The sequence below is a fragment of the Chiloscyllium punctatum genome, chromosome 20 (genome assembly GCF_047496795.1).
Source record: "Chiloscyllium punctatum isolate Juve2018m chromosome 20, sChiPun1.3, whole genome shotgun sequence".
Taxonomy (NCBI): Eukaryota; Metazoa; Chordata; class Chondrichthyes; order Orectolobiformes; family Hemiscylliidae; genus Chiloscyllium; species Chiloscyllium punctatum.
Genome location: NC_092758.1, coordinates 18,909,967 through 18,925,328, shown reverse-complemented (window position 1 = coordinate 18,925,328; position 15,362 = coordinate 18,909,967). Strand labels below are relative to the sequence as shown.

Below are 15,362 nucleotides of genomic sequence, written 5' to 3'. Positions count from 1 at the left end.
ACCTGTGTTTGAGTGCATGGTGTTTTATTACTTCGCTCAGCATTAGTAGCTCATAAAATTTGTTCATCTTTCACTTAAGAAGAGTTTGTAATGGGCTAATTCATGTTTGAACTAGCAAGTGAAATGTTGCCATTTAAAATAAAATTTAAAAATCTTTGTGCTGAACTGAGGGAATGTGAAAAACAGTATGTAAAAAGAACAAATTTCATCTGGTCATAACATCTTTGTGTAAAAGTTTTTAAACCAAAATTTATCTTTAATAAACATTGACTGTAAACTGACATTGTAAGAGAAGAGTGTGCAGGGAGCTGTTGACAGTCAAAAAATAGAGGAGATAGGAATGAATGGTAACAAAACTTACCTCAAGTTTTTTGTGGGGCCACAGTGTACACTTGTTCCTCCTCCAAGTCCCGTCAATGCTTTTTCTTTGTGACTTGCTTGGACAGTTGATTCAAGCCACCAACAGCAACCGACCTATGTTAACCTGACAGGAAAACTGCAGATTCTGAAAGCAAAGTATTCTTGGAAATCACAGCACTTCAGGTAGCATCCATAGAAAGAGAGAGAGAGAGCAAGCTAACATTTCATGTCTAGATGAAGAATCATCCAGACTCAAAATGTTAGCTCACTGTCTCTCCATGGATGCTGTGTGACCTGCTGTGATTTCCAGCATTTTTTGTTTGCAGTACAGATTCCAGCATGTGCAGTAATTTGCTCCTTAACTGCAGATTCTGCTCCTTTTGAATTTCCTGAAAATGGCATCAGAGATCTATTGATTTAATAAATCTCTGAGGTGTATTAATTTATTTGCATTTCATCTGCTGCAGCATTGCCTTATCCACCTGCAGCCTCTGGCTAGTGTATACTACATAGATGGGAAAAGGTATAGTTCCAAATTGGCAAGCAACTTGCTCATTGTTAATTGTTCCCCTTTTTAATTTCTGTTGGAGAATGGTTTAAATCTACCATTAAAACAGAATACAATTATTCATACCGAATTGATTTGGTAAAATGTAATAGTGAGTGAATTTTACTGAGTAATTTGGGATTCACAATGAATGTCTGGATGGATGAGCAGTTGTGGATGGATAATCATAATGTCTGTATCTATGTGTCTACAATGGGTGTGGCAGACATATCGGTTGAGTTGGATGAAACATATTGCATATGTATGTACACAGTGACTACTGTCCTTTACAAAGTGTCAAGAAACAGGTCCAGACTTCAAAGTGTTTCACTTGAAAATGTCAACATTGGTGTGCAGGAAAAGATTCTGGGACATGCCATTATACATTTTTCCAGTTGGGTAACTGATATGTACTTTGTGTATATTATGGTAGTCAGGTTGGGTTTTTGTTTGCGTGAGGCCAGTAAATATGCAGGATTGCACCATCCCTGTTAGAACCTCCATGACTCTTGTGTATTGCTTCGGAGTTCTGCCCAGACATGCAAATAGGCAGAGGGATGTCGTGTAGTAATCGAGAAGGGGGTGAGAGTGTGACATGAATGATAAAGGCAAGTTCAAATGTGTATGCAAGATTGTACTTAGAAAGAGAAAGAACCACAACAGTTAGTTTTTCATTTGCTGCATCTCACGGACTGTTCTAAATAAATCTGAATGAATTCCTGTCAGTTCTCCTCTTAAAGATTGCAAAGTATATGGAATGAGTAAATAACTCATTTTTAATTTAAACAGAAAGAATCTCCATCAAAAGAACACCAGGAATTTCCTCAAGAATTAGCAGCGCTTCATGGAGATGGTGGTAAGAAACTGGCAGTGATTTATCTTGGGGCTATTTTGTTGTAATATGGAGGGATCATTTTGAACTCTAGAACATAAGAAAGAGGAACAGGCACAGGTCATTTGGTCTTGTGAATCTACTCTGCTATTCGGCAAGATCTGCCTCACTTGACCTTCCTTCACAGTCTGCATCCCCCTTAATTCCATTGGCACCCAAGGATCCATCTGTCTCCCACTTGGATGTCAGTTGATGGGCTGAAGCTCTCATCTGTGACAATTCCTATGATTTACAATTTATTTAAAAGGTGCTACTGGGACTTCCATAGACTTGAGGCTAATTTATTTACATCTTTCGATGTTAACATCTCGATGTACAGGCACCAGACTGCCTATTGACCTAGACTAGTGCTGCTAGTAGCTTTGGGGTAGGTAATTCTCTCTGAGATCTTAAATGTAGCTCTGCAGAGCGATGGAAATAGTGAGATGAGGAAACATCGGAAAAGGGTGTGGGGCAGCAAAGAAAACTAATCAGCTCTGACAGAATAACATCTGTCATCTCAGGAAAGTATTTGTTTGCCAACTCCAGTATATGTATTTAAAGTAATGTGGCGCCGTTTCTTTGCAAAACTGTTTTTCTTTCATTTTTAAGCAGTATTGTGTGACAGAATGTAAATTTTTACTTAATCTCTACGAATTAATTGTCTATTTCATCTTCAGGCTCAAGTCATGGTGTTATACAATAGTCAAGCTGTTGCATTTACGCTATAATAAGCATAAACTCAGCACAGAAGCTGAAGTCTAAAATTAATAAATAATGTACCCTTTTTCTAAACTTGCCAGTCAATCATTTGGACACTGAAAGTAATTGATTGAAAGTGCGAGCAGACATTGTACTGGAATACTGTGGATCCCACCACCAGGAGCAAATGCAGATCCTGATCCTGTGTGAACTACAAAAAGGATTTCATTGTTTTTTTTTAACTGTGGTCCAGCCAGCTCAGAGTCAGTCCCCTCAACTGAGGGGATTCTTAATCTCCTGATTATATTTTCGTTTTTTTTCACTAAGGGGATTCTAAATCCCCTGGCTAATCTCCTGGTTTTATTTTTTTAAATTTTTTTAACCACCACCACTATCACCTAACTGCAGTAGTGCTGAATACTTTCCCCAACGCCCATGATGTGTGTGTGCAGATGTGAGACACAGTGAAAGGCAACAGGTGTACAAGTCTTTATTCAATTCCCACCACTGGGAAGAAAGCAAACACTCGAGTGGCCAGTGACAAGCAGTGCCCTTCTCGTCAAAGGGCAATGCTGCATGATCAAAAAAGTGAAGGGGAGGGCAGGGACAAAGAAGATTCCATTGGCAGCAAATTAAGAGACTATTGCCAGGACAGCCATCCTACTGAGTGTAAACTGCCTTGCAAGACATGAATGGCCCAGTCAGAGGGTCGGCAGAAGCACTGATCAGGGTGGTCACTCCTGATGTAGCAAGGATAGGGAGAAGACCCCTCCAGACCGAGGCACCTTTTGATAGACAACCAGAGAAAAGTTGTCACATGTCAAAGGCAGGCAAGTCCCATCAGTTGAAGGACTGAGCCTCTTGTAACAGTATCAGAGTGTCCATTGCTGCTGCTGGGGCTCCTGCATGGGCCATGGAACCTCGGAAAAGTGAAGGGGCAGAGCAGAAAGCTGCCTCAAAAAGATTGTCGGGTTCAACAGGTAGGGGGGAGCCTTCTCTGACAGGGCAGTGAGATGGACAATTAATTACCTTTTAATTAACCTGGAACAAGCAGTGCCATTACACCTTTGGTAATACCTCACGTTAGTGAAACCATATCAAAGCTCAGGATTCCCTCATGTCTCATTTTACCATCCTTTCCACCTCTGAGTCCACCTTCAAAAAACTGGTGAATTCCCAGTCCTGAAATCTTATTCCTTCAAACATTAATTAGTTGAGGAGTTAAAGACTGTCACTGAAACATTATGAGCACATATTTCTAGGGAATTATATTTAAGATGAAATGGTCAAGAGCATTGCAATATGCCAAGCAAATTAGTAATTTACCCTCCTCTAGCGAAAGCTGGTCCATTAATTCTGTGCCAATATCAACAGGCCAAATTTGATCTGACTTATTGTAGTCACATGTACCTAAGTACAGTGAAAAGTTTGTTTTGTTTTGCGAGCAGTACAGGCAGATCATAACATACAAGGACATATAGATCATAGGGTACATAGAGCGAGGCATATAAGGTTACAGCTGCACAGGAGGTGCACCAAAGCAAGCTTATCATTTGATTTGAAATTAGTGAGGTCCATTCAGCAGTCTAATAACAACAGTGAAAAAGCTGTTCTTAAACCTGTTTTAATGTGTTTAAGCTTCTGTATCTTTTTTAGAAGAGGTTGGAAGAGAGTATTACCAGGGTGGGAGAGGTCGTTGATGATGTTGACAGCCTTTCCAAGGCAATAAGAAATGAGGGTGGACTCCATGGACGGGAGGTTGGCTTGCTTGATGGTCTGGGCTGTGTTTGCAACTTTCTGTAGTTTCTTACAGTCCTGAGCAGAGCAGTTGCTGTACCAAGTCATTATGCACCCAGATAGTTTGCTTTCTGTGGTGCATCTGTAAAGGTTGGTGAGGGTCTTTATGGACATCCTGAATTATCTAAGCCTCCTGAGGAAAAAGAGGCATTGTTGTGCCTTCCTGATGCCATGAAATGAATCCGAGCTGCTCCCAATGTTCTGAAGCCAATTAGATTTCCTGCACCATGCACTGCACTATTCCATGTTTAAGAAGGATACAAAGACTGTGCTGATAATACTTTGAATGAAGTAAGTACGGAGATTATATGAGGTGAAGTTGGTCTAGAGATCAATTTTGTATCAATCAACAATACTGTATTCACTACAACCACGATATCTGTACAGGAACTGAGACTTAATGGAAAAATTACTCTGATCACAATGGTGAACAAAGTCACAAATACCTTCAAACGAACATGGCAGGTAACCAGGCAATTTCCACATTTTCACCTGACTTACTGCCTTAGTCATATGCCAAATCTTGCATATTCATTTAACCATTGTTTTAAAATGTCTACCAATCAATCAATTAAATAGATTGGTAGTCCTCTCTTCACAAAGCACTTGTGAACACTACAAAAGTTACATATGCTGAAGATTGGCAACATCTACATTTGGACACTGACCAGTGTCCGTTCTGGGAAAGGGAGTAGCTTCCTCATGATATTGGAAGGAAATCGTGTTTCTAAAATGTAGCATTTGAAATGCGTGGCCATTGTTACTTTCACCTGAGTTTAATGAGTGTTACTTAACACCATTGCACCAATAAACTGTAAAACCAAGCTTAGACATATGCTAATAGTAAATAAAAGTCAGCTTCTTATAGACCCTCTTTATTCTCACTGTTTGATTTTGATTTGTTCACACTGAGTGTATATATAGACAACACAGTTTTGCAATTAAAAAAACTAAGTTGCCTTAGTTAGCCACAAAGGATAGCTGCATTTTTCAATGTTAATTCTCACTATCCAGTAAGTGATTATTCCTTTAGTTATCAATTTGCTTCAGTTCATTACCATATACTTGAATTTGTCTCCTCCTGTACTCATTAAAATAGAATTGTTTGTGCTCTCATGACGCCAAGTTGCTTGCTTACGTTTGATCTAAATAAGGATCAAATCATACGAATGCTTCTCCTTTTATGTAAAACAAGTTATTTCAAACAAATTCTGTAATTCATTTTAAGTGCATGACCAGACCATCTATTGGTTGGAATGATGAAATTTCAGGAAAAGATCAGGTCAGAAAATTGTTTTAATATAAAAAAACCTGTTAAATTAAGCTCCTTTTTAGCATAAGGTTTTCAAGCAAAGTATCTAAGTTTTTAATGATTTTGGTCACATAACACAGAAATTTCCCTTACTGCGCCAATACTCTTACATCAGAGAATTTACTCATTCTGTGAGCAGTGTTTGCTGTTTTTGCTTTATGTGTTGCTTCAAGTCCCTATTTCATATTTGACTCCATTTATTTTGCCTTTCACAATTTGATCACGTTGGTATTCTAGTACTAAAGTATTTTTTCCTCTATTTCCTCATCATTTTTCTGCCTCTTCCTCTTTAACTCCCTGAAGGCTTTCTGTTCTCACCCCTCTCACTTCAGCCCTATTGACTTCAGATTTAAATACACAAACACTTCTTTGCCTCTTTCAGTGTTGTTAGTGATTCAAGTGGAAAAGAGATAAAGTGTAATGTATATAAAATAGATTTATTATTAAAGTTTGATGACTTGCATTTTTTAAAAAAATCTAGAATTGAAACAGTGCCAAAAGGCTGAAAATGTGTACAAAGGTTGTGTATAGCCTTCTTTCTGGGCCAGCTGACGCATATTTACATTTAGATTCACTTTATCACAACAACTGAAGACTTGATTCTCTTTTTGTGCTTTGTTAATCCAAACACATTCAGCAGGCTTCAGGCCATGTTGATAGGCACTGTTGGCAAAATGGAAGACTGGTTTGTAGAATGCAATTCTTTGTGCAGCAGCTCAGTGAGAACTGATGTGAATGAGATAGAATAGTAGTTATGGCTTAGGAGGTTAAAAAAATGGAAATGCATGGAGTGCTGAACCTGCCCAGTGTATTGTGTGCATTTTCTGCAGCAGAATATCATCTCACTGTAGATTGTGAGCATGACTTTTTAGTAAGTGGGAAACGTTTGGATTTTTAACCAATCCTTGATATATTGGCACATGGCTGATTGATTATATTTGCTTTAATATTTTACAAAGTGCACATTCCAGTAAACATGCTTAGAGCTTGTTCCTCAGTTACGAACAGATCCAGTTTAAAGTGAAATCAGCATTGCAATTTCTGGAGTTCTTTATTTTTGGTTTGAAAGGAGAGGGTAGAATAATATAGTTTAATACTGAACTGTGTTTAGTCATCACATTAAATGACATGAAAGCTACAGATGATTAACAAGTTCCTAGTAAAGGTGTATGTGTACAGCATGTAGAAATCTTTCTCTGTCTTTACAATAATCTTCACCTGAAAAGATTCTGCTCCATTTTAATCTTGCTAATTCAGTACAGCAGGATCATCATCCTAATGTGAATGTTCAAATTCCCTCATTTGCATTCAGGAATTGATGTGTAGTCTCAGCAAGAGCACTGGCAATTTCATGCTGAATTGAAAATGTGGCCTAATGGAAATGTATTTGAAAACCTTTTCTAAATGGGAAGGATTTTTGTGGTCCTCCTTAGTCATAGAGATGTACAACAAACTGACCCTTTGGTCCAATTCACCCATGCCAACCAGATATCCCAACCCAATCTAGTCCCACCTGGCAGCATGTGACCTATATCCCTCTAACCCCTTCCTATTCATATACCCATCCAGATGCCTTTTAAATGTTGCAATTGTACTAGCCTCCACTACTTCCACTGGCAGCTCATTCCATCCACATACCACACTCAGTGTGAAAAAGTTGCACCTTCGGCCTCTTTTATATCTTTCCCCTCTCACCCTAAACATATGTCCTCTAGTTCTGGACTCCCCCACCCCAGGAAAAGCCTTTGTCTATTTATCCTATCCATGCCCTTCATGATTTTATAAACCTCTATAAGGTCACCCCTCAGCCTCCAATGCTCCAGGGAAAACAACCTCTCCCTTTAGCTCAAATCCTCCAACCCTGGCAACATCTTTGTATGTCATCAGGAACTGAGACTCCATGGTAATTTTAAAGAAACATCAAGCTGCTCAGATGCTGCCTGACCTGCAGTGCTTTTCCAGCATCACACTTTTCGACTCTGATTCTCCAGCATCTGCAGTCCTCACTTGCTCTTCAAAATCACTTTTCTAATCCCACTAAAAACATGATTTGACTAGCATTAACAATTTTTTTTATCATGGTAACAAATATAGTGATCTCAAAATCCAGAAAATCTCAAGCATTTAGCTCGGACTATAGTACCAGATAAGCTGACTTGATTTTTTTTGGGTCCCACACAATATGATATGGCCTGCGTGTTATCTTTATAAGTTAGCTCACTTAATATAGACCACAAAGACTTCATTCTTGTTGAGACAGATATCATGAAGTTTATTAATAACACCAACCAACTATTTACCTTACTATAATATTACAGACATGCACTTGATCTGGGTTCAGTGCTACTTATGTTCCACATACACAAATGACTGATTGAACACACTGCATTGACTCCATTTCACTCAGAAATTGACTGACTGAAGGTGAGATGGATATTTTTTATGCCGGAACTGCACATGTTGTGGTATCAATAACCTTAAAGGTGCACTGTTCAATTGGTCTGGAATCTATGTCATAATATAAAATTCCCTTCTTTTTCCTTTAAAGAATGGGAACTTTTTTTCCAATAACATGTACAAGGATGCTCATAGAACATCTGACGTGACCAGATCTAGCCCTTTTACAGTTATCATGACTTGTGTCACTTTACCCTGCAGTGTGCTATCTGTCATCCTAGCTGGATATGTATCATTTGTCAAAGATGTGTCGTTGTTGCCTAGCATGATATCTTCAGTAACTGAGTCCTTGTTCTATCTGATGGGTAGTTCATGATACACAGTTTGGATATGTCAACTATTAATTTGCAATATTACTCATTACAACGTCATATGACCTGGACCACACATACCAACATAGGATCTTTCCTTCAACCCACAAAAACTGGGTTCTGGTTCAGACCAATGTCTTGATCTTTATTAACAACACAGACTATTTACGGAGCTACCGTATCACAGACTTACATATCCACAGTCTGGATTCTAGCCTTGGTGTCTTACTGTACAATACAAATCTATTACTGACTGAACACATCTAACACTGACTCCATTGCACTAAGAGTGCGACTGAAGGCAATGGAGTCAGTGTTATATGTATTCTTTTGTATCTTTTAAACCAGAATGTCACATTTCATGTTGTCATGTAACTGTGTTAAAGTTGCACTGTCTGTCTGGTCTGGAATCCGTGTAACAACAAAACAGAGTTAAATATTTAACAATTGATTGTTATTCCTGCTGAATTTTCCACCTTGGCCCATTCAACAGAAAGATCAGCAGTCTTATTATTTTCATTTGAGAAGTGAACGAATTTTTGCGCTTTGCACTATTTTGCTATCCATTGAAATCTCTTCTCCAATGGCTTTCAACACTTTTTGCTTTTTCACTTCCTTTCTTCAGATTTACTGGGGAATATTTCTGAACAGCTACAGAAGTCAGAAGCAGCCCTTCACAGGAGACATGTGGAAGAGTTGCAAGAGATCAGAGAGGAGCACAAGACGGAACTTACACGACTTAAAGAAGATCTCTGTTCAATTCATAGTGCAGAGAAAAAACAGCTTCAGCAGATACATGCTGAGGATGTTGAGAGACTGAAACAGGAACTGCAAAAGGTTTGAGTTATAAATAAAGGCAAACCTCTGGTGCAAATTTTCAGTTCATCCTCCTGGTAGAATAGGGATAACATAAAAATGGTTTGCAGAGGGCATGGAAATGTATAGTCAATTGTTTCCAATTGTTTAATCTCTAAAGGTACATTATAATTATTTGCAGCCCTCTACTTTCAACTTTCTGTGAATTCACAATTTAATTGCCCCATCATTTGTCACTGTGCCTTTAGTTGCCCATGTCCAAAACTATGGAATGCTCTCCCTGCAGCTCTCTATCTTGCTTTCCTCTTTTTAAGGTGCTCATTAAAACCTAGAATTTAACCAAGTTTTTGGTCATCTGAATTAAAATTAGATAATAAGCAAGTGATTTGTTAGTAAAGAGATTGAGAAAGGATGTTTGGAGTTTGATCCAGGGAATGGGTGTGAGAGCTGCAGAACTGAACTAAAATAACCTTCTTTTCTATTAGACTTTTCATTACCTCAAAATAACCTCCAAGGTAGAAGTTTTCCTGGATACTAGGGTGACAGTGCTCCACAATAATGCCAAGGGATCTTTTCATCCACCTGAGAAGACTGACAGGCTGTCCATTAACCAATGCAATGCAATGCAATGCAGGACGGATCCAATTTGGATTTGGCAATGGTTGTTTAACTAAGGGAGGAACAAAGAAAGAAAGATCAGTCCCAGTTAGCTGGACAGTGGAAGGAAAGGTCATAAAATTGTCACGGTCTTACCAGACCACACCTCAGGAGAGGGGAGAGATTGAGAAGGAGAGCCATTCATGGTAACCTCAGCTGGTACAGAAATTGAACCCATGCAGTGGCATCACTCTGCTTTGCAAACCACCTGTCCAGCCAATTGAGCTAACCAACCCTCTAAAATGAAAGAAAAGCATTGGAAGAAAATGCTGCGGTTGACCATACCAAAGGCTAAAATGAAATTGAGGAGCTGCACAGAAAAATAATTCCCCATGGTTGGGGTTACTCTAATACTTTCCATGAATCTGTGAGTTCTATAAGCAGTGGTGTGGACTTGCTCAATGTAGTGGCAAATATGGGTCGAGGATTGACAGATAAAGTTTAATGTAGATAAATGTGAGGTGTTGCATTTTGATAGGGGAAGTCAAGGCAGGACTTATACACTTAATGGTAATGTCCTGGGTAGTGTTGCCAAGCAAAGAGACTTTGGAGTATAGCTTGATAGTTCCTTGAAAGTGAAGTCGCAGGTAGACAGGGTAGTGAAGACGGTGTTTGGTATGCTTGCCTTTATTTGTCAGAGCATCGAGTATGGGAGTTGAGAAGTCATGTTGCAGCTGTACAGGACATTGGTTAGGGTACTTTTGGAATACTGCATTAAATTCTGGTTTTCTGACTATAGGAAGGATGTTGTTAAACTTGAAAGAGTTCAGAAAAGATTTACAAAGATGTTTCCTGGATTGGAGGGGTTGAGCTACAGGGAGAGGCTGAATAGGCCCGGGGTGAGGGGCTATTTTCTCTGGATTGTCAGAGGGTGAGGGGTGACCTTTATAGAGGCTTATAAAATCATAAGGGGCGTGGTTAGGGTAAATAGTCAAGGACTTTTCTCCATGAGTGGGGAGTTCAAAACTAGAGGGCATAGGTTTAAGGTGAGAGGTGAAATATTTAAAAGGGACCTAAGGGACAACTTTTTCCATGCACAAGGTGATGCATGTATGGAATGAGCTGCCAGAGGAAGTGGTGGAGGTGGGTGCAATTACAACATTTGAAAGACATCTGGATGGGTACATGAATAGGAAGGGTTTAAATGAATATAGGCCAAATGCTGGTAAATGGGACTAGATTCATTTAGGATATCTGGTCGGCATGGACAAGTTAAGCTAAAGGGCCTGTTTCTGTGCTGCACATCTCTATGGCTCTAAATGCTTTTGGTTCATTATTCACCATCTTCTTAATGGCAGTTAAGAATTAGCAACAAATGCTGGTGTAACCAGCAATGGACACATGGCATGATCAAAACACAACAAAATCTCTCAAATGCAGGAACTTGAAACAGTAAATGCTGGAAATGCGCAGATCTATCAAACATAATTTGGGTATAAATCCTTCAATGAAACTTTGTTTCAGAACAACTTCATTCATGCGACAAATTCTTGGGGAAAGAAACATCACCACTTCAAGGATTTAAATGCTAGATATAGACTCTTCCTGTGAACAAAGCTACAACCTGTTCCTTTTGAGCTTGGTCTGTTGACTGGTTATTTGAATAGTGCTTAAAACTAACTTGCATTGTGGCAAGCGGGCATTATTTATTTAAAAGTCAATGATTACCAAACTGTTTTGTATACTCTACAGAAAGAAGCTGCACAGTCAGAGTCCAGAATAGAGGAACTGAAAGCCAGCCACTCTGAATATGTCAAAATCCTAAGAGAGGAATGTGAGGCTGCGATAGCAGGTTTGTACACTTTCTCGGAGTTGCATTCATGCTTCTCTGAATGAGAGAAAGGTGGGGTTTATTCTGCATATGAATGATGAAAGTTGAATACTATCTGTTTTTATAAAAATCACCTTTGAAATCCAATTACACTTTCGATTATAGGTTACTCAAACCTAAAAATCAAGAAAAATATACCAAAGGTCATTGAAAAGAGAACAAAACGCATATTTCTTGTAGAATGAACCAAAATGTGGCTTTACAAAATAGTACACTAGCTTTGAAAAGAGAAAAGCCTCTTGACATAATCCTGACTAATAAAAGCTGCTTTAGCAACAGTTTCCATAGCAATAGTAATCTGTTGGTCTACAAGATGAGTTTACTCTATATTTACCTGAAACAGGTCACATTTTGTTTTGGAAGGAAGCTTACTGCCATGGGCTAAATTTACACATTCATATTTACTGCCTCTTCACTGCCTGGACCAATTCCACTTACTTGCTGTTCTTTGCTAATCATCTTTCACACTTACCACAGGCTTGCATTGTGTCATGTGAGTCCTCTTTTATGTCTGAGATACAAGGGAGTCCCTTCTTCCATACATTGCAATTCTCTTTTAAATACTATGGATCTTTCAGAGTTAACACTGTGGGCAAATTTGTTTGCTTTATCAATCCCCATTTTGACCCTACCACCATTAATCTTCCCTTTAAGTCTTTCCTTCAACGTTAATAGATAATAAATTATTGTCCCAAGATCTCTCTTTATAATGAAACTGTTTCAAATCTACAAACCACGGATTGGTTTGGAGGTGCCGGTGTTGAACTGGGGTGGACAAAGTTAAAATCGCACAACATCAGGTTATAGTCCAACAGGGTTATTTGGAGGCACTAGCTGCTCCTTCATCAGGTGGTTGTCGCTCCAAAAGCGAGTGCTTCCAAATAAACCTGTTGGACTATAACCTGGTATTGTGTGATTTTTAACTTTAGAAACCATGGAGTTTTAGATGTCCTTTGAATAATGCCCGAAGCAGTAGTTAGTTCTACAGTAGCCAGCTCTTGTACTTTGCTAAAAAAAAGTTGTGTGAAAAGCTAAGCCAACCTAATCTGATGATTATTTTCCCATTTTTCTAAAAGGTGATCAGTGATCAGGCATTGAGGCTGTCTGCCTTAAAGGAGCAGACAGCCAACATATTGTTCTGACTCTTTCCAACTCTGTCTGCACTCTTTCTAGCCCATCCCACACAAAAACACCAAGATCTCCCATAAGGAACTATTTTCCCTGTTTATATTGACAACAATAGGTTTCTTTAATGTGGTACAAGTTATTGTAAAAATGTAAACTGATCTCAGCCATTTCTTATAAAAAAAAGTCTAAATCTTACTGAAATCGGTAGAAGTGCAATGAGAAAAGCAAAACAGAAGCAACATTTTGCTAGTACTGGTCATCTGATATAAAAACACGAGGTTCTGGGAATATTCAGCGGATCAGGCAACATGTGTGGAGAGAAACGGTGGTAACGATTTCAGATCAAGGTGACCCTTCATTGAAACTGTTCTGCAGAAAGGTCACCTCAACCTGAAACATTACCACAATTTCTCTCCAAAGATCGAAGTGAAAATAGGGCAGTTCCATTACGTTAGTTTTACAACCGTTACAAGGTTAAAAATCTAACCTTAGCTTTTAGCTTAGCCAATTTTCTCACCATATCTTTCCAAATTCACCTCTTAGATTTTGATTTTTCATATGATTTATTATTGTCGCATGTACCAAGATACAGTGACAAACATTGTTTTGCATGCTATCCAGACAAACCGTACCTTACATAAGCATATCAGGTAATAGAACAGAACACAGAATATAATGTTACAACTGCAAAGAAGGTGCAGAGAAAGATCAACCCCAGTATATAAATCTGATAGCAGCGGAAAAGAAGCAGTTCTTGAATCTGTTGGTACATGCTTTCAAACGTTTGTATCGTCTGCCCAATGGAAGAAGGTGGAAGAGAGTATAACTCGGATGGGAGGGATCTTTGATTATATTGGCTGCTTTCCTGAGTGAGCAGGAAGTATAGATGGAGTCAAGCGACTCTTTTTGTGAACTGTCCTCAGCAGATTGTCTCCTCACGTCTTTTAGACTCCTACTCTTTAAATCTCATTGGCTATCTACTCCACAAACACTGTCAGTCCAGAACGACCCTCCACGGTTCTTGGCATTTGGCCCAGGTGTGACAGACAAGGGAAATGAGATGTCACACTTTGCAGTCAGGGAACTGAAGGGATTGTTCAGTTTGGTGCAGAGGTGGAATGTGCTCTTCCCCAGGATCAGCAGTGGATGCCATGATGCCAGGCCAGGCCATGCCAACCTGTTACAAGGTTGGTACCTGGATTAGACCTGTCTCAACCATCTGGAGAATGCATAGCAACCTAGTAAAAGGGCTGTGACCTTCTCCACTCCACCAGTATGAGTGTCATCATCGTCTCTGATACCTCACTTTCTATCTTTGCTACTGTACCTAACCCCAACTAAGTCTCATGCCCTACCACTTTCAGTAATAATTTAAGATTTTCCCTCACTCACTCACTGATCCCAACCCTGCATGACTTCAGACAGTACCCACCCATTCACTTGGGACACCTCTCCAGCTGCACCAAAAATAACAACCGTGCAATGGAGTATCAATCAATCTCCTTTAATACCTGCACCTCTCTCATTCCTGAACTGGTATCAGAGGCAGCCCATAGCTTACTGTGCAGGGACCGTTTGACCATAGGCTATCTCCCTTGAGTTGACTGAGGACTGCAACAGAACCATGACAAGCTCCCTGGCTTTGTGTCTGCACTAAATGGCAAGGCAATGCTGTAGTACTGTAAGTCTGATGTCATTTGCTGAGGGGACAAAGCGCAAGTCGATGCAGTGTAGGTTTGATGTGAGATCTGGGTTAGGTCAGTGCTGGTGAGTGCTGTGACAACAAGCGAATAGGCTGGAAAAGCAGCATGATCCACTCGATGTGTTGGATGTATGTCCCTGAGCGTATGGTATCCTTGTTGCATTACAATGTCAGTTAGTGCAGAAGGGTCCCGTAAGTGAATCAGAGATGGACCATGAGGGTTCTTAAAAGCTGGCACATATTAGATACTATATTCATGAATGTGGGGTGCATGTAGCTCATGCCAGTGAAGTGTGCCCTGAAAGGGTGGTACAGAATGTTCAATGTGGAAATCCTTTGTGTTGCAATCTTCAGATACCGGCTGTGATTTCCAATGTCATGACTTCTCAAAGTCTCAATTGTTCGCATTTGGAGGGCTAGCGAACTGAATATTCAATGAGGCAAGTTCAGGCATTAAGAAGACTTGTAACAAACTAAAATTCTATTTAATTGACAACATGCTGCTGTCGAGCAAGAAACTCCTCACCATTGAACAGTTGTATGAAAGATGCAAAGGGTTGCTCCTGATGTGTAGATGGGCTTTGCTGGACTTCTCAAGTGATTCTTCTACAAATTCTTCTACAGTCCACACCATTCAGACTCCTGTACGATTCTGCTATTGTGTTTTTTAAAGATATTATGATCATGAGATATAATACTACAGAAGAGATAACTATTACTTCCCTGAAGTGAGATCTGGGCATTGTATCATGCTCAGTATTAATCTGCCAGTTCTGAAACTGAATTATGGCAACTCTATGAGACCAAGTTCTCTACCCTCTTTTGGAAGATGGGGATTAAATTGTACTCAACACTGCCTTGCTAGGACTAG

The 15,362-nt window shown here is 39.4% G+C and overlaps 1 protein-coding gene across 1 annotated transcript in view; it reads left to right on the top strand.

Moving 5' to 3' along the window:
- The window catches only part of ccdc69 (coiled-coil domain containing 69), a 61,544-nt gene that overhangs the window by 28,681 nt on the left and 17,501 nt on the right, over positions 1-15,362 (top strand). Inside the window, exons 2-4 of the mRNA XM_072590452.1 lie at positions 1,697-1,763; positions 8,983-9,194; positions 11,523-11,622. Coding sequence (XP_072446553.1) covers positions 1,697-1,763; positions 8,983-9,194; positions 11,523-11,622 — 379 coding nt within the window. The remainder of the gene's footprint in view (positions 1-1,696; positions 1,764-8,982; positions 9,195-11,522; positions 11,623-15,362) is intronic.